General features: G+C 36.6%; 1 protein-coding gene across 1 annotated transcript in view; it reads left to right on the plus strand.

Moving 5' to 3' along the window:
• Positions 1–7,477: 7,477 nt before the first annotated feature.
• Positions 7,478–19,773, plus strand: part of myt1b (myelin transcription factor 1b) — a gene marked incomplete at its 3' end in the record, with an annotated part of 92,886 nt that continues 80,590 nt past the window's right edge. Inside the window, exons 1-2 of the mRNA XM_081386730.1 lie at positions 7,478–7,496; positions 8,636–8,736. Coding sequence (XP_081242856.1) covers positions 8,709–8,736 — 28 coding nt within the window. The 5' untranslated portion in view covers positions 7,478–7,496; positions 8,636–8,708. The remainder of the gene's footprint in view (positions 7,497–8,635; positions 8,737–19,773) is intronic.

The raw sequence follows: 19,773 nt of genomic DNA on the forward strand, positions 1-19,773 counted from the left end.
GTGATCAGTGTTTTTATCCCAGCACGCACGGCGTTTTGCAAGGGGTTCCCGTAGCGTTTTGATAAAACGCAGTACGAGAGGACTCTCGTAAGAGAACGTACTCGGTTACTAACGTAACCTCGGTTCTCTCTAGAAGAGGGAACGAGTACTGCGTTCTCTGCCGTGCGTACGGTTCACTCTGGTTCGCTTCGGCGATCAAAATCAAGTGAGTCAGCCTTCTCGAGCTCCTTTTATAGAGGTAAGCCACGCCCGTTTCGGCGGGAAGTGGCAAGGAGGGCGCGAAGCGCCCTCATTGGCCTGATGTCATCTCAGGCCTCGCTCGATAGGCTTAAGCAGTTGCCGCAGAGCAGCCAATGAGCGAGCAAGCCGTCTCGCCATAGCTGTCTGCTGCTGCCGCAACGCGTTTTACATATATGAAAATTAAAGGATAATTTTTGCTTCAGTGTTTCGTGAAAAGAGACTTTTCCCGTAGCGTTTTGATAAAACGCAGTACTCGTTCCCTCTTCTAGAGAGAACCGAGGTTACGTTAGTAACCGAGTACGTTTGCTGAACTTATTGGATGTAGTTTAGAAAACTTAGCTTTAGTTGACTGAACTTAAATTCGAAGTTTACTTAACTAAATTAAATCAGTTCATTGTACTTTATAACTTGTCAGGTAAACTTATCCAAATTTGTCAGGTACACTTTTATAAATAAGTTAGTAAAACTCAAAAAAATCCATGCAAAAAGATAACAAAAAATAATGAGTTAAGTCAACAAAAGATTTTTTTACAGTGTGGTTATGATTTATGTCTTATCAATGTGAGGACACTTTTATAACATTGTCAGTGTCATTATAGGCCTAGTGTATATTTTAAGGATTTTTCATGTGATTGTGAAGGCACCTTGACTCCAAAGTGTTCTCTCCGTTGACAGACAAGAGCTATTGAAGAATGTCTCTCAGACATAGCAACAGGAAGCCAGGCTGTGAAACAGGTTACAGCACTCTCCTTGTCAGCACACATTATCTAAATGCACCTCCTCCACATAGTCGACAAGTTACAAAAAAATAAGAATACTGCAACCTCAAAGGTCACAGTCACCCACGCTGCCAGACAAGATCAATAAGTAATTAACTCAGCAATAGGACCAGTTAATCATCCTTCACTTTTTACCTGAGCTACACAGACCAAGTTCTTCTGATTATTTTGTCGATCCTTACTTCTGCATCATAAAAGATGGAGCTCATTCACTCTTAAGTGTTAAAAAAGTAGCTATTTCAGGCATTATCATAACAATGGTGTAATTTAACATCATGTTATCACATTCACTATTAAAGATTGTTCATATTTCCTGTAATGTTACTTCAAGGTACAATAATCTTTATTGTTTGACTGAATGCACCTTCTGTGAGGTGAACTGGATAAGATGTTCATTGGAAATTGTAATAAAGATCTATGATTAGGCATGTGCTGCTATGCAAGTCTAGGTTTCATAATGAAGGTTTTAATTCTCATTGCTCTGACTATGAGGTTGTGGCATAAACCTCATTATAACCTAATCAGTTGAATAACCAAGCAAAAGGGAACGCATACATCCTGTGTAAAGTCATTGACATTCATTAATGTCCGTTCAGCACAGGGAATGGGTTTTACCACTCTATTTAATTGGCTGCTAATGTGGCCTCTGCAGGGAGGCTGAGAGGGGACTGGGATATGAAATCAAATATTAACAATTATTCACTGCACAACGGTCCCTTTAACACAAATGAACAGATCCTTTATCACACCTCTTTTGAGGCCTTTCCACTTCTGTAAGCAGCAAGTAGACTAATCCATGACTTGATTGTCTATTTTATAAATAACTTTGTAATTAGCTGAGAATAAAGAAGCCAAGTGCAAATATTTAGGCTTAAGGGATATTTTATCCAAATTATTACATGTAATTAAAGTAAATGGGGACTGGGTAATGTGGTGTTCAGTGTGGTGAATGTCATTGATCTTTGAAAATCCTGCCTTTTGCTGTAGATTCCAATTGTCATTTATATTTGTGCCAAGTTTGAAGAGCAGCACGAACATTCTACGTCTCATCTTCCACAGAAGAAAAACAGTCATCTGGGTTTGGAAAGGTGGGAAGGTGAGTAAATGATGATAGAATGTTTTGAGGTGAAATAGATAATTCGCTTTACAGATAATTATGCTTTTAGAAAAAAAAAAGGTTTCAATGGGGTTCTAACAATATATAGGCTAGAACTTTTGGGTACTTGACTATATTTTAAATGAGAAATGTCTTGAATGGTTGCATAACTTTCATGTTTAACGGTATTTTTTTTCTAGTGATACTTTTTTTTTTTACAAGCTGTTTAATTCATACAATTTTATTAAGACAAAAAAAATATATATATACTATGACGTGAACCACTAAAGGTTCTATATGTGACCCTGGACCACAAAACAAGTCACATGGGTCAATTGAAATTGAGATTTATGCATCATATGAAAGCTGAATAAATAAGCTTATCATTGATGTACACTCAAAAAAATCAGGTGATGTTGGCTGTTTATTGATGAAGGTGTAATCATCATGTTGTGGCCTGAATCACTTATCTTATTCAGTATCTAATGCTTTGATTATTGGGGTAATGTGTTTTTATTTTGTTTTATTCATTATAGTAGCTATGTGACTTGACAGCATGAGATCCAACAGTGTTAATCAAATAATAAAAAGGATTTTAAAAACATTTAGTGCATTAAACATTTTCCTCTACATTATTACTTAGACATTAAGAATCAGTGTATGACTCTCAACAATGGTGACAATCAATGAAATGCTTCATGCTGCAGTGCATGCTGGGTACCACCAATCAAAACTCACCCATATCTCCCAGCATGCTTTGCGGCATTAATAAATTATGCAGCTAAATATTTTTTAAAAACCAAGTATATTATTTGATAAATAACACTTAAATCTCATGCTGTAAAATCAAATGGCTTCTGTTATGAATAAAACAATATTAAAAACACAAGTCCTATATAATCATTAAGCATTAGACACCGAATAAGATCAGGGATTCAAGCAATTACACGATGATGGCATCGTCGTCATCATCATCATCAATAAACAGCCAACATCACCTGATCATGTTTTCTCTTGGCTTTTTTGCTATAACAAATGTGCTTTATAAACACTCAATTATAGCAGCCAGAGAAAATGGAATATTAAAGAGTCAAGGGTCAAGAGCCCAACTAAAGCAAACACTAACCACCATCATGGTGACTTTAAAATACAACTATTGATTTCATTAAAACGGAAATTAATTAAAGTAAATCTGGTTAGTAATAAGTAAAGCTGGTAATGCTGTTTGAGTTGTTTAATCCTCCTCTGCTGAGATCTTGAGAGAATTTGGCCCTGTTTACACGTACATGGTTATTTTGAAAAACGGAGACATTTCCCTTCGGTTGTGCCCCTCGTTTACACGCAAACGGAGAATTCGCCTCTGAAAACGATTCTTTCTAAAAACTCTGGCCAGAGTGGAGATTTTGGAAACTCTGTTTGCACGTTTACATGTAAACTGAAAAAAAATGCAGTTTTAGGCAGTCAACGTCACAGTATGCGACAGAACTTGCACTGCGTCAAAGGTGCAACCTATAATTTCGGGATTCTGATTGGCTAACATGGGCTTGAGCTTCTCGTTACACTGCCACCTACAGGTTTGGCATGCTCTTGACAGCATATACACGGGTTTGTGTAAACGAACACTTTTCTGAAAACAGAGAGGGTGAAATGTCCGTTTATGAAAATAACCGGCCACGTGTAAACGTAGCCTTAATGTCTTATTTTCTCTTCAGTTGATTTCATCTAAGGCGGTGGTTGAAGTCAGTTGGAGTTCTTGTGTTTCTCTTTCCTTCAGTGATTCTGCTTGTTAACAGCAGGTGTTCATAATTAATGCTCAATCACCACTTAATTATCTCATTAACTTCAACACTGCTTCAATGGTACTTTAACTCTGTAGTGTGCACACATATGAACACTGAGCAGTGTCAATTTAACATGGCTGTTTTTCTGTGTACTATTACATAAATCTTACCCGTTTCGTTTATGTATGACTGACAAATATGAATCACATTCAGTTTATTAATACAGTTACATAAATCTTATCTGTTTAATTTATATATGACTTAAAAATATGAATCACTTTCAGATTATTGATTGGTTTATGCTAAAACTATTTAATCCAAATGGATGGAAATTTTATATGCAATTCAAGTACATTAATCTTATGTTTAGACATAATTATTTTTATTTTTTTGAGTGCTTTGTTAGGATAGAACAATATTTGGATCTGGAATCTGAGGGTGCATAAAAATCTGTCCATTTATGTTTGTGTTGCATTCACTCACAAAAATAAATGTTTTATATATTTACGATAGGAAATTTACTAAATATCTTCATGGAACATGATCTTTACTTAATATTTTTTGGCATAAAAGATAAATTGATCATTTTGACCCATACAATGTATTGTTGGCTATTGCCACAAATTTCCCCGTGTGACATGTGACCCCTTTAAGGTACTATATATAGAATATTTTCTTCTACAGGCCAATTCACACCGCACAGACTAGCATTATAATATATTAGTGTATTATTTGTTTTCTTTTTTCTTCCAAAATCATATTGTGAGCATAGAAATTAAACAACAATCTGCAAGCTGTCTTGACATAAGCAAACGTTTACTTGAGTTTTTCCTAAGTAAAGTGTGTTACTTTCTCCATAGTTTACATTTTACTGACAGCTTTAGATGGAAGATGAAAAGGAGAAGATATCACATGCACAGATTAACAGGTATTGGAAAGCTGACATCATTGTGGCAGCCAACCTTTAAAGGGATAGATCACCCAAAAATGAAAATTCTGTTATCATTTACTTACCCTCATGTCGTTCCAAACCCGTATGACTTGTTAATCCTCCAAAACACAACTTAAGATATTTTTGATGAAACCTGAGAGGTCTGAATCTTCTTCAGAGTACAGGTAACCAAAATGTAAAGTAATCCATATGAAGCAGATCCATATTGAGCAGTTTGATCCAAAGCTTGTGAAGATACAATTGGTTTAAATGATGAATAGATTTAATTTATATGTATGTTTTTTTATGTGAATAAAAGCCTAGTGGATTACATGGTAAACATAAAGATTTTTCCTTTTTAGGTGACTTATCCCTTATCTCCAAGTCTACCTTTAAGGACACTGCACACAGAAACACATTAATGTGGTGGTGGTGAAGCTCCAAGCAACCTCATAGATGAAATACGTTGGGCAACAGTGTCACCTGCAGGGGGGTTTCTGATCAAGACACTTTAGAGTAGGACATTTATTAGCATGAATTCAATGTTACAAAATAGTACAAAATAAGGCAACATGATAAAAAATTAAGTCTTTTTTTTTTTCACAAATGTTCAATATATTGGTCAATTTATCTTCAGAATATGTTGAATGTCACCAGTGTTATTTTAGTACCATTGAGATACAATTATAGTTTTTATTTATATATATATATACTTTTTGCAGTTTGTCTTGCAGTGAACTTTAAATAAGCACTAAAATAAAATAGACAAAATAAATAACATTTAAAAATAAACAACATTAAATAGGTTGTAAGTATATTATAAATTAGTTTTAGCTGTACAAAATAACTCATTATGCTGCATGATATTGCAAACAGTAAACTATTCGTAAATTCAGAAAAAAAAATGTGTGTGAGTGTGTGTGTATATATATATAATATTATTATTATTATTATTATTATTATTATTATTGCTCTTTTTTTTGGTCATACACCATATCAGTAGCCATACAGTAAAAAAGTTGTTTTATTTTATATGGACATGTTGAGATCACATAACAAGTTGAATATGACTTACATTATATTGGTAATTATCATTTACAGACACTTTTTTCCACAGAATAAATTAAACATGATTGACTTTGAATATTTCACTGTAAGACAACTGCCAAAAATGAGTGTAAAATAGGCCTAAACAGAAAAAGTCCTCTTTAACATTCTTTGTGTTGTCATTCAAAATAATTTGGATGTTTTTTCACCCTGCAAAAATTACAGAACAGTGTACCTATCTATAGGTAGAAAGTATAGAAAGGTAAGAGAAAGCAGAGTCCATAGTTTCTCTGGACACATGTGCCAAATATATGCAAATACATTCAAATTAGATTGGACACAACATAAATAAACATTGGTTCTTGTATGCTTTCGATTTGAATTTCAGGTGAACTCCCCTTAGTGTTTGCATATGGAAATCACAGCAAGGCTTTTACTTTGTCCCAGAACCTCACAGTTTTTAACAGACAAGAACAGATGCCATGCTACAAGTGAAGGTAAGAGTTTGTATTTGTTGTGTTTTACTTGATTTTTGTCTGAAATCTTTTCTGTCCGAGTTACTTTTTAGATATGGCTATTCGATTTTATGCTGGATTCTCAAATGTAAGAGAGAGTTCGAAAAGTTTGGACTGTTTGGTTAGACCTAAACAGATCTTTAACCTGGTTTTAGCCTTGTGTTTTCCACACAGCTGCGCTTTTTGCAGTTTGGAACTTGTTTGATTTTTCCTGTTAAATCCAAAGTATTTGATAATAGGAAAGAAGCTGTTAAAAGAAAGTCACAAGACGTGCAGCTGTAACGGCCGGCAGTGCTGAACTGAGCCTCTGTGTGTCAGTGTTGCCCGAGGCGCTGGGCTGTCGCAGCTCAAGTCACTTTGAACTCTCTGAAGTTACATACTTTTCACTTCCAACTGCCTAATGGGACATCACACTCCTCCTGAATTATGTCTGGGACAAAGCAGTTGAGCTTGTTTGGTGGTGTTTATTTACTTAAACTTAGTTTGACCTGAGACTGATCTGGAAAAAGGTTTTGGAAACATGTTTCAACGTATTTCATGCTCAAGAGCGGTACAAATTGTATCTCTTTAATCTGAACTGAAATACAAATGCAGACGCTAAACATACTCTGAGATCTGATACAACTGGAAAAATAGACCATTACAGAAGATTAGACTAGACAAGATATGAGATCTGTGGTTCCTCTTTGCTTAACTTATCACAGTTTATATACACTTAACTAAGTTATTTGGAATCTGCTTGAGGACTGGGATACTGTGCATTATTAGGGGAAGTACGCTGCACAGTGGCAGAGCTTTGGGCTGTATTTTCTTTCTTTTTTTTTACAGTCCTAGAAGGATACATTGTGACTCCCCCCCCCCCCCTCTTCCTCTTTGCTTCTGTACCAACAAAACCACCCAGACGGCGTTATTATTTTTTCAAAAGCAGAACTTTTTCTATTTCTGCTGTCACTGTGTGCCGTGGTGCCTTAGTTCCTCAGAAACTATTCAGAGTGTCTGAATCTTTTCAGAGTTGATGATAAAAGTAAAGCTTGTGCTCAATGCATCATTTTTAGACCATCTCTTATGTACACATATACAAAAACTGCTGTAAAACTTTCAGTCAAGGTAAGTTTGGATTTCCTTTTCTTCTTTTTTTTTATCCCAGAAAAAAAAAAAAGGTTTTAACTATAGTCTTGTTGAATTGACAGTAATAATTTAATGTCTTTTATTTAATGTTTAACAGGAAAAAAGACACTAACACTAAATATCGATGCAGTAGATCACGAAAGCAATGCCACCATAGAGCTTAACCTTTTGCCCAGTTTTAATTTGGGCGATGTGGTAGATTGTAAAGGCGATGGCGGGATTAAAACGTGCCTTGGAGAGATTTTTATAAAAATGGGTTTTTGTCCTGGTAAGTGAATGGAAGAATGCATTCAGCGTGAGTCATGATGGTGGGAACAAACAGAACAAACAGAGGATGAGATAATGTGTGCTGATGCATGCTGTAGAGGAAAGATCCATGCAAACAATATGTACCAGGTGCAATTTTCTCATTCACAGCGAAGGCTGAAAAACTATTAGTTGAAAACACTGTGCTGTAACTTGACGTTGAAATGAAAGAGAGTCGGAAAAAGGACATCAAGCTATAGGAAGCTTGCAGGGCTTACAAAGGTCAATTTATTTGCTTGAACTGAAGGCACAACAGTAGTGGTCAGATGAGAGACATTGAGTGGGCTTTGATCCAGCAATCTTCTTTATAGCACTGAGATACCTTCTTCTCTCTAAACCCCCTAACATCAAACACACACACACACACACACGCACACACACACACATGTCTGGTTTACTATCTTTGTGGGGACTCTCCATAGACTTAATGGTTTTTATACTGTACAAACTGTATATTCTATCTCCTTACACTAACCCTACCCCTAAACCTACCCATCACACACAACTTTCTGCATTTTTACATTTCCAAAAAAACTCATTCTGTATGATTTATAAGCTTGTTTACCCATGGGGACCTCTATTTAGGTCCCCACTGTGACACGAGTCCCCATGAGTCTGTGTGCATTCAGGTTGAAGTCCCCACCGGGATAGAAAAACAGACACACACACACACACACACACACACACACACACACACACACACACACACACACACACACACACACACACACACACACACACACACACACACATCACTCCCCTTCAGGTTGTTTTGAAAAATGAGTGACTTAATGTCTCTTGTCTTTCTGCAGAGTGACCAGTGATGCATGAGAGGCCAATCAGAGTCAAAGAGCAGACGGTCAATCCAAAGAGCCGAGTACTGTCATGGAAGACACTGAGGTATCAGAGAAAGGTAAAATGTAAAACTCCACTACTAATTATTTATGATAAACACATTTTCCATCCGATTTTAGAAATAAAGTACTACAATTTTACACATTACTGTTTAAAAGGTGGGGTCAGTAAGATTTTTGTAAAAAAAAAATTATGAATGAATAAATAAAATTATTGGTTTTACTCAGCAAGGATGCATTAAAAGTGACAGTGAAGATTTCTATTTCATATAAATGGCATTCTTTTGAACTTTCTTTTCAACAAAAAAGGTGCCATGGTTTCCACAAAAATATTAAATATTTCAACATTGATAATAATAAGAAATGTTTCTTGAGCAGCAAATCAGCATTTTAAAATGATTTCTGAAAGACCATGTGACACTGAAGACTGGAGTAATGATGCTGAAAATTCAGCTTTGACATCACAGGAATCAATTACATTTTAAAATATAATAAAATAGAAAATGGTTATTTTTGGTTATTATTCTTGATCAAATAAATGCAACATTGGTGAGCATAATACTTTTTTTTTTTTTTTACATAAAGAAATCTTATCAACCCCAAACTTTTGAATAGTAGTGTATATTTTTAGTGTATATTTACAGTAAGCAGTAAGTGAAATTTGACCAAGACATTTCTTGACAGTTTTATTAGATACATGCATTTACTTAATGAAGTGCATATTATAAGTGCAATTATTCCTATGCTTATTTTCAAAGCTGATAATGTTTTTTGTTGAGCTGAGTTTTTCTTTTGCTGCTTGTTCCGTATCGATTGTATAAAGTCATATATCAAGTCATATATCAAGTCATGTATCAAGTCATATATATATATATACATATATATATATACATAATGTCAGTTTCCCACTTTTACAATGGCAAGCCTCACCATAACAGTATGTGTGTTGTATGAGAAAATACATTTTCCTTGCAACTGCTCCCACTTGGCATTTATGAATTAGATTTTCCGCATGAAGAAACCACTGCATATGGCCTTCAGTGAGATGCTGGACTGATTTGCACAACAGTTTCATAGAACCCCATAAAACATACCAATTTAGAGCTGCACTTGAAAGCACAGACCATTAATTACAAAGAAGAGGGGTGAATAATTCATTATGTTTTAGTCACTATAGGAGCAGCCTGAGGTTGGATTTGTAGTGATGGACAAAAGGGCTGGAAGAGAAGCTTTTAGCAAATGTTTCAGCCTTTGCTGAGAAGAAAGTGTGCAGAATAGAGCATATTGGACATGTATGGGGAAACTCTTAAGTATTCTGTTTTCAATAGGAGCATATAAGTGGCTACTGAGGTGCAGTTTGTAAAGGCATGTAGTATTTACTGTGATGAGTGCTCTCAGGATAAAGATGCAGAACAGACCTCCATTTCAGAGCATGTTTACCACAAAGATTAGACCTTCATGATGGACATGCCACTCTTCTGTACATCAATAAAGCCTTGTGGTTTACACACACCCTACCCTATTGAATGGATGGATGGATGGATAGATAACCCTTTCTCAATATCTCTGTCATTCTGTCATGTTTGAGTAAATGTCATTTACATTGTAATCAGTGAGAAATTGCGTATTGAATATTTCATATCGAGTCAATTCTTGGCATTTCGATGAACTGGTCACACAGATGTAAAGTATACAGTTTGCACACATATACAGTGACATTATGGAGTGACCTCACCGCCTCTTTCCTCCCATATACATGTGGAAGTAGAAACACAATACCAGTTTAACAACTTTTATGCTTTTGTGATTTATACTTATCAGATCATCTCATACAATCTCTCTGCTCACTGTCTGTTCTCACTTTCTTTGTCCACCAGATGTCAGCGTTGCAAAGAATACATTGCCACTTCATCATTGAACAATAATTTTAGCTGTATGTCTGAGAAGTGCCATGTTTCTGGCAATGTGCCATGTTTCTGTTTTTCCTCATCTCCCACTAAGGATAATTTATGATGATATGTAGCACTGCTACCTTTCCCAGTATTTTGAAGAATATTAACATGCCTTAAATCCAGTAGGCACAATAATGTATACACACACACAAATCTGTAATCATTTAATCTCATTTGACTCTCATGTCTTTCCAAACCTCTATGACTTACTTTCTTCCATGGAACACAAAATGAGACATCAAACAAGTCTGTTGTGAATGTTCATTTCAGTAAAATAAAGATTCTATATTTACAAATGATCTTGAAGATGACAAAAAGTGTTAAATGGATAGTTCACCCAAAAATGAAATTTACTTATTTTTTTCCTAACCTGCATGACTTCCTTTCTTCTGTGGAGCATAAAAGAAGATATTTTGAGAAAACGTGTTTTGTTCATACAATGGAAATCAATGGTAACCACAACTGTTTGGTTCCCAGCATTCTTCAAAATGTCTTCGTTTGAGTTCCACAGAAGAATGAAAGTCATGCAGGTTTGGAATGACATAAGGGAGAGTAAATGATGAGAGAATTGTAATTTTTGGGTGAACCTTCTGTAACGCACTATTACCAGTGTCCTTGTCACACATTGTGTCCTTGTGTATAGTGGTAATAGTAAATTAAGCATATATAGCAACTAACCCCTAACCAAACATGCTGTTAATTAATATTACACAGTACTTAATTGTATAATTACACGGTAACAGGACACCTTAAAATAAAGTGTAAATGTCTGAATATGCAGTATTCCTGAAACGCAAGACGAAAGTAGTTGAAAAATACCCTGATGACTTTCAGCCTCTTTTGAGATTCTGAAGTGCACATTCGATGCCTTTCTCATATTCGTGAGGTAATGTTTTTGCGGTATAGTATCGAAAAATGAAGAAAATGCTCACAATATTCAATTAGTCCATGTTATTTTGCCACGAGATGACAATTTTATTTCAAAACTTTTTTCTGAGAAAAAATAGTTTCACCACCATTACCAACTGAAGTAACCTTTGAACAAACTTTCAACTGTGTGAACGTCAGTGTGGAATTGTGTGGCGTGTTGACGGCTAACTCATTAAGGCCTAAATGAAAGTGATGAGATGTGATTTTAGACCGCATCTGGAACAAATGGCCCAGGCGTTGCCTGTTCAGTCTGGCCAATTTCGGAGGCCTATACCAACCCACATCCCCCGCCCCCACCCACCGACAAGGCCAGCACACACACAGGTTTAGATCTGATATTTATTTCATCGAGCTTGTGTACGCAGTTGGTCTGATATGAATGTGATTCCACGCTTTGATGCAGAGACAGATTGTAAAGTGTGATTTTATTAAATCCTTCATTAGGATTCATCAGTGAGATTGGATCAGAAAAAGGTCACTGTGCAAATTCGGCCCACTCACCCCCCCAACAGCACCCCTCGCTCTTGCCCTCCCTCTCGTTTGCATTCACTCTCTCATTTCTCTCTCATTTGCTCTAGTTGGGGGGTTGGCCGCCGCTACTGAAACGAATTTGCTGTGAAAATGGGGAAAAATGAGCATTATGGGCTGGCGGAGGAATACAAGGTGAAAGTGACATTATCTCCCCCTCCACGTCTCCTCCCTCTCTCCTCTTTCCCCTCCTCCTCCTCTCCTTCCCCATTTCCGTTCTCCGGTGCCTTTGCGGGACGATGGTGCCACAAATCATTTGTATGCTCTCATTTGGGTCTGCAAGCCGCGATGGTGCTTACTGCTCACGGAGCAGATGACTTTCAGAAGGGTGGGAGTAAAGGGGGAACGTCTATTTTCTGGCACATGAAAACATCAGTTGGAGTTGGAGCTGAAATTGAGAGAGAAATTGCTCACGCCATATGTCATCTTTCGCTGAGGTCTTTTTTTTTCCATTGGGTGGATGTTATGTATGCGTCTGAGCGAGCAGTTTGCTTGGTGTTAATTGTTGTCATCGGAGTGTAATGTGTGCTCTAATGGGAATGCCAGTTTATCTGTATCTGTAGACCTGCTGGAGTTTAGTGTATTAAGGCACTAAAGGTGATGATACACAGGGCAACTTTTTGAGCAATATTGCCATCAACAGGCAACCAGATGAGACACAGGGCCCATGACCGATCTAAATGATCCAGATAGAAATTTATTGCCCATTTTCAATGGGAAAGTGCCCAAGCAACAATCGCTCGGCAACATTGCCCAGCAACATTGCTCAAAAAGTTGCCCTGTGTATCATCACCTTAAGGGTACTAAGGCATAGGATTAAGTGATCTCTCCTCACATTTACTGGAAACAGTGGCTTTGGTATGCATCAAATATCAATTTTCGTGAAAAAATCAGAACTGTCAATATTACTTTTGCCCAGTTGATCCTCTTCTGCCACTCAATCTAACAAGGATCAGAAGCATGTACAGTATGGTGGACTGCCTCTGCTTTCTGTCGATTGATTCATGGCAAAGTCAGCGTGTCATATACACCAACAGATAATACATTTAGTTTATTTTAAGTGTGCGCTGCAGTTAATTATTTAGTTAGTTTAACTTTATTTGTCCACCATTGTGGAAATTCTCCTTTGGTTTCTCATAAAAACAAAATTTATACATACATACACAATATGTGAATATAAAAGTTATTCTCACAAGGAATATGCTTACCCTTCATTTAATATTCCAATTGCCACTGGTATAAAGTCATCAGCCTCTTTAAATGCTTAAGAGCTTGAAAGCAGGATGGATTCTGATTGGCTGTCAATGTTTTCATTTTTCATCAGCTGGAAAAAATCGTTCTGAAAATGATTCCAATGATATCGTTCCTCTGTTATCATTTTAGTTGTGTTTTGGACTTTTCTCAGAGAATTAGAACAATTATGTGAGCTGGCCTTAAAACTGAGAGGAGGTTATTATTTCTTAGCTTGACCCATTCAAAATGCTTTATTTATGCATTTATTGTTCCAGTGGTAGTGCTGCCCTTACCAGCAGTTAAACATTTTAACGAAGTGAATGTTATGCTATCTGGCCCTGCATGCAGTTTTTAGGTGCTCTATAATGCACAGTTTTAATTGGTTCATTAAAAAAAATTGACAGACAGGCAAGATCTGGGCCACAGTATCTCATATGCAATGAGTCCGTGCCCCTTCACTTTTGGTTTAATGTGAAGTTTGGTTTAAGCCTTAGCAACAAAAGGGGAAGTGTGAGTGTATAATCCCTCATAAGTCTTTGAATGTCTACTTTCTATTTTCAAGAATCCCCTTCTCCTCCCCCCATATAGACACAATTCTTCCAGCACACTGGCTGTATTGCCTCTTGTGCCCAAACTGATCAGCCTATTCCTATGAATGACATTACTGACAGGGATTATCACCTCTCTTTCACTCACACACTCACACACATACTGTTTGCACAAAGACACATTGCTTGAATACTCGGCTGTAGTTCTCAGATAGAAATACACCTGACCAATGATGCGTGATTCATCTGTTACAGTCGCACGCTCTCGCACATGTAACACAGACATATGCGACCGCATGAATACACATGTATGGATCATTCACACACTGTCGCACGGCTTTGCCCTGGAAAGCATGCATATACACACACGCATACACTGCAAGTGTGAAATAAGAATCATTCCCTAAAGCAGACTTCTGCACTCTCTATGACTGTTCCAAAGGGACCTCCATCTGTGAGATTCAAATGCAATATTTTTTGCCAAATGAGACAACTGTTATTAAAAACCACACTTATGAGAAATGTGTGTGTGTGTACACAGGTATGCATGCATTGTACATGTCCTATGTATATTTTACATTCTCTGCGTTGTGCTTCCTTACACACAAATGAGTTTTCTATTGCATGCCTGTTTATGGAAGTCCGTTTCCACCTCAGAGTAAAAAAGATAATTGTGAGACGAAGTTTAAAATAAGAAATTAAGTCACACTGTGAGATAGAAAATGATACACACGTGTGTATCATTTTGTTTAACTTTAAATTCACTTACTTTGTCTTTGTAAAAGTATCACACGCAATTTTTTTAAGTAAAATTCACATATGGAATTAAGTAAACTCTACTTAACTAAGTTAAGTGAAAGTAATTTTAACTTGGCTAGTAAAAGGTTGAGTAATATCTATTTAGTTGACATTTCCTTTGCAATATATTTCACTCAAACACTAGGATAAAACATTAAATTAAACCACACTGTTGCAGTATATGCTTTACTTAGAAATATCTAAGTAATTAATACAATAGATGAGACACCATATCTATAGTTAAGCCTTGTGAACACAGAGACCTCAATTCTTGGTAGACAATACACAATGACAGTAACATTTGATGGATCGTTTTTGTGTTTGAATGTGTCATTTTGAGTAGAAAATTAACTCCAAATGTCACAAAATGGCAAGTTACTAATCCTAACATCAAAAGCAATGATAAAACAGTGTAAATACAGCTGGAAAACAGTGAAAAATCAACCTCATTAATTACTTAAGGTCCAGTGCATGATGGGAACACCAGTATCAGAAAAGTTGAGTAATTTTACTTAATTTTATAACTCTGATATTTACACTTTCATTTCTACACGCTTGAATTGAGTACTAATATAGAATTGAATTTTTTTATTATTTTTTTATTCTTGCCTGAACTAAATTTTTCATTTAAATTACATTGGTTTTTTTTCTGTAATATTTACTTGACCACAAAATCATTTTTATCAGTGTATAGTAGGTCTTTATATTGGAGGGGAGGAGTTAAAATAAGAGGACTTGATGATGTCAGCAGAAAAGGAAAGTCTCTTTTTATTTGGATGAAGGATTATTACAACTTTTTATTTATTATTTTGGAGTAATCTACACCAATGTTTTGTTCACAACAATACCAAGAATGTCTATCATTATTTTTATTTTATTCTTTTCATATTGACTTAGTCTGTTACAATAGAACTGAGGACCCTAGTTCTACTTTCTTAAACTAGCTGTGAAAACTTTTATGAAAAACCAATTTGGCAAAGCCTAGATATGGCCATAAACCATTTCGCCTCTCCCTTTCGATGAGCGAGAAGTGAATAAAAACTGCTGATGGTCTATGAAGTTCCACTTCAGTTCAGCCACTTTAGAAGATTTATCTAAACTCAATTTTACAATTTTAATTCGCCTATTTATATTTTAAAAGCATTTACTGTACTGAATTCAGGAAATTCCTAATAATAGCTTGGCTGTTTTAAAATCTCTCCTAATACACTTGTTATGTTTTTCCACCCATTCTTGGCTTGGCAGCTAAGCAGTATTGCACCGTTTTCTGCTGTGTGGAACATAGCATGTATTTATAGCCTATGTCTTATCTGCTGATTATAGGACTGTACAGCTCTAAGGACTGATGGTTGAATGTTTAAGGTATAAAAAGATAAATTGAAGACTGGAAGGTGTGAGTTTTCGTTTCCTGCATCTTTGGACAAGGGTAATGGACTGAAAGGTTGAAATCAGAATGGTTTGCTGAAGAGAAAAGTAAATAGCTGAAGTGTTACATGTATCTGCCCATTCCACTCAACATCTACTCTCCTTTCTTTCCTTTCCCATTTCATTCATTTTCCCTCAGCTGTTTTTGAAAAGAAATCTTTAATGTGTGGGTGAAAAAAAACAAAAAACGTGCAGTTCAAATATGTTCTGGAGTGTTGCAACAGTGAAAGCAAAAATTATACTAATCAACTTTGCAGACTAAGAAAAAAAAAAAAAAAACAGTTGTCTGTAAGTACACATGCGGTGCTCCGCAATTTAACAACTATTGAATAAGTGATCTTGTCAAGTTGACCACATCAAATAAACCCATTGCAAGGCCTGTTGCTTTCATAGCAACCTCCTGGCTGCCTTATAAAGTTTCCCTAATTCGGAATATGATTAAAGATTACGTATGTGGACAAGTTCGAACAACTTAATTATTGAAAACAAAGATAACATGATAACATTTGAACTCCACTAAATCTAAATAAAGATTTTTTTAATTTAGTCTCTGACAAGACAATATATATATATATATATATATATATATATATATATATATATATATATATATTTAATAGATTTTTTTTTCTCAACAAACCTGGGCTGTGTTCCCCTCACGAATCGTGAGCCCAAGTTGACCATTGCAACCAAATTCTTCTTCCAAATCCACCAGTCTGTAGGAGTGACCCTGCTGCTGTTAGCATTTAGGCAAAAGATGATTGTGTGTTTTTGGTACTATTTCAGTTTATGAGAAGCAATATGTGAATGTTCAAAAGATTAGGGTACAAGAAATGTCTAGTTTCATCATTACCACCACAGGACAAATCGTGCATTGCAGAACCGGCACTGAAACTCACTCTTGACCTTTCAGTCCTGGCTCCTGATTGAGGCCAGATTGGCCCCAACTAAGGGGTCCAGGACTCAGATTATCTCTCCATAATTACCTTGCAAAGATGAAAGGAAAGAACACGCTGTTTTGCCTGCCTGCCGATATACATGCCGACCCGTGTGTTCCAACGGAGGCTTGAGAGTAGTGTTTGTATGTACGCGTTAATGGCAGCTCACTTGTGTGAGTATTTTTCCCTTCCCAAGTCTCCTGAAAGCACTCTGCTAAAAGCCCCTTGGAACTTCTGGATGATCAGACACTAACAACCCAATTAAGAGCTCGCCTGCTTCCACAGACATTTCTCCTTGCGATCACACATGTGCTGTGTATATGAAGCTCGGTCAATTACGTTATGATACTGCAGTTATACAGTATGCCGTGCATGCCATTTTGTGGGCCGCACGGCGTGTTTTGTGCTACCATGATGCTTCAAATGGGCTCTTGAGAGTGAACAAAGTCCTTCACTTCACATGGTACACATTACGTGGCTCTGCATGGAGTGCAGGGTTACTTTACATGTAGGTAAACATAATCAAACTCCTCGTATATACCTTCATCTGTTTGCACTCAGGGAATATTTTCAAGTATTTACTGTATGGATCACAGGTTTGGTGAAATTTTAAAGCTGAAAACATGTACTGTACAGTAAACATTTAAATGATATTGCACTTTAATAACTTTGATTAAAGAAAAATGTTCTGTAACAATCAAGTGTTTTATATTTAGGTTATACACTTGTGATTAAGTACTGAATAATATTAATTAACTACATGTATCACTATAGGGTTAGCATTAGGGTTTGGTTTAGGGTTAGTTGCATGTAATTATGCATAATGTATAGATATTACTATAGTAACTGCATGTAACGTGTAAAAAGGACACTAAAATAAAGTGTGCAAATATTTCTTGATTGTTACACATGCCGTTTTTCATTAAAGTTATTAAAAATGGTAAATGTAATATTGTAATAAAATGTAATAAAAAAGGAAAACTACTGACTTGAGAGTCTACAGGGGCTCTCTCTATGATATGTGTTTATTTATTTATACTTCTTATGTGTCAGTCACATCATACAAATTTGGTGGGCCAAAGTTGATCGAATAGTTATTAAAAAAAAAAAAAAAAAATTCTACAAAATAATACATATTTAAAAACAAATGAAATAAAGAAAACATTTTAATACAATTTATACTTTTTTCCAATTAAATAAGAAGTGTGTGTTTTTTTTTTTCATTCTCTTCATTATCAGGGCAGTTGTATCACCCTGACCTTTGGACCTTCTGAATGCGAGCAAATCCCTGCATCTGTGTTCAAACATCTAGTGAAAAACTTTCCCAGAAGGCATGCATATTGATGTGGTGTTCAGGTGTCCACATACTGTACTTTTGGCCCTATAGTGTATATTTCCATAGCGTGAAGAAGACTGAGTTGTCGCATCATTCAAATAATGTGTTCCTATCCCATCAATTCACTGGAAATGATGTTAGTACTTCAAGGTTCCAAGTGATTCTGGTAAAGACCGTAAAACCCATCTGCACCTTTTATAGCTGAATGCAAGACTCCTCAAGGAAAGGTTTTCGCCTACAACAGCTGTGTTTATGGCATTTTTCATGTCACACCACCACTGTGCATGTATGTGAGTGTGTGTGAGTGTGCATACAAGTGCATGAGTGTTAGAAAGTACACCTGCTCTGGAATGAAAAAGTCCCTTGTCTGCAATTTACATGCAAATCAAAACACATCCACTTTCCACCACAGCGATGCATTCTGGGATTGCCAGTTTCCTCTGGCCCGTGCGGGTCAAGCAGAAGTTATTGTGCTTATTTGCCACATTAAAACAAATTAAATTGCTCTCAGTTCTTTCTCCTCCCAGCAAGACCCAAAGAGATTTTACTCATCTGTCCACACTGTGAACAAACCGAGGGGAGAAAATGGCCAATTCTCCTATTTAACCTCCGTCGCCATATAGCTATTTAACTCGCGCAGGCCTGTGGTTATGATTTGATGGTTTTTTGCGTGATCCCACGCTCTGAATTATAGAATATCATTGAAGAGTCAAGTTGTTTTTCATCTTTGTTGTGAGGCGTTATTTGTTCCCCCTACAGTTCCACATCACTGCCTCTGATTGAACAGAAGGGAAGAAAACTGTCAAACTATCATGGATCTCTCTCTCCCGCACTTCATTTATTTTTCTTTTACTCTCTCGTGCTTTAATATACAGTAGTATCTCTCTCATCCACACACCCTCTCATTCTCCTTCTTGTCGATTTCCCCAGTGTGCTCTTAAACTGCTAGTGTAATTTAAATACGAAGCTCCGCGTTAGCGGGAGGCACTTTGCCTCTATGATGGGGGAGAGGATAGCAGAACAATAAGGCGAATGAAATGGGGAGGGTGGAATGGGAATTGGCTTACATTATCACACAGCATCTAAAACCAGAGTGCAGAGGGCTTCAAACACAATGCGCACTAACAGCCCTGCCCTTGAATGCTAAGCAGACCTACATAAAGCAGCACAAAGAGAGCAATTTGTGTCCCGTTTTGTTTCGTTTGGGCGTTTTTCTTGCAATTTCACTCCACGGCAGAACTTTATTGCGGAACGAAAAGAGATTCGACATCAAAATGCACAAAGCATCAGAGGCCGAACATCAACGGGGCCGCTCAGAGCAGGGATTGGCTGGGAGATTAGAAACGTATGGCTCTCTCGGCACGCAGTGGCACCTGCGTGTGTGTTGTACGAGGGCCAAAACCTTTCT

Source organism: Scardinius erythrophthalmus (genome assembly GCF_964197995.2).
Source record: "Scardinius erythrophthalmus genome assembly, chromosome: 15".
Lineage (NCBI taxonomy): Eukaryota > Metazoa > Chordata > Actinopteri > Cypriniformes > Leuciscidae > Scardinius > Scardinius erythrophthalmus.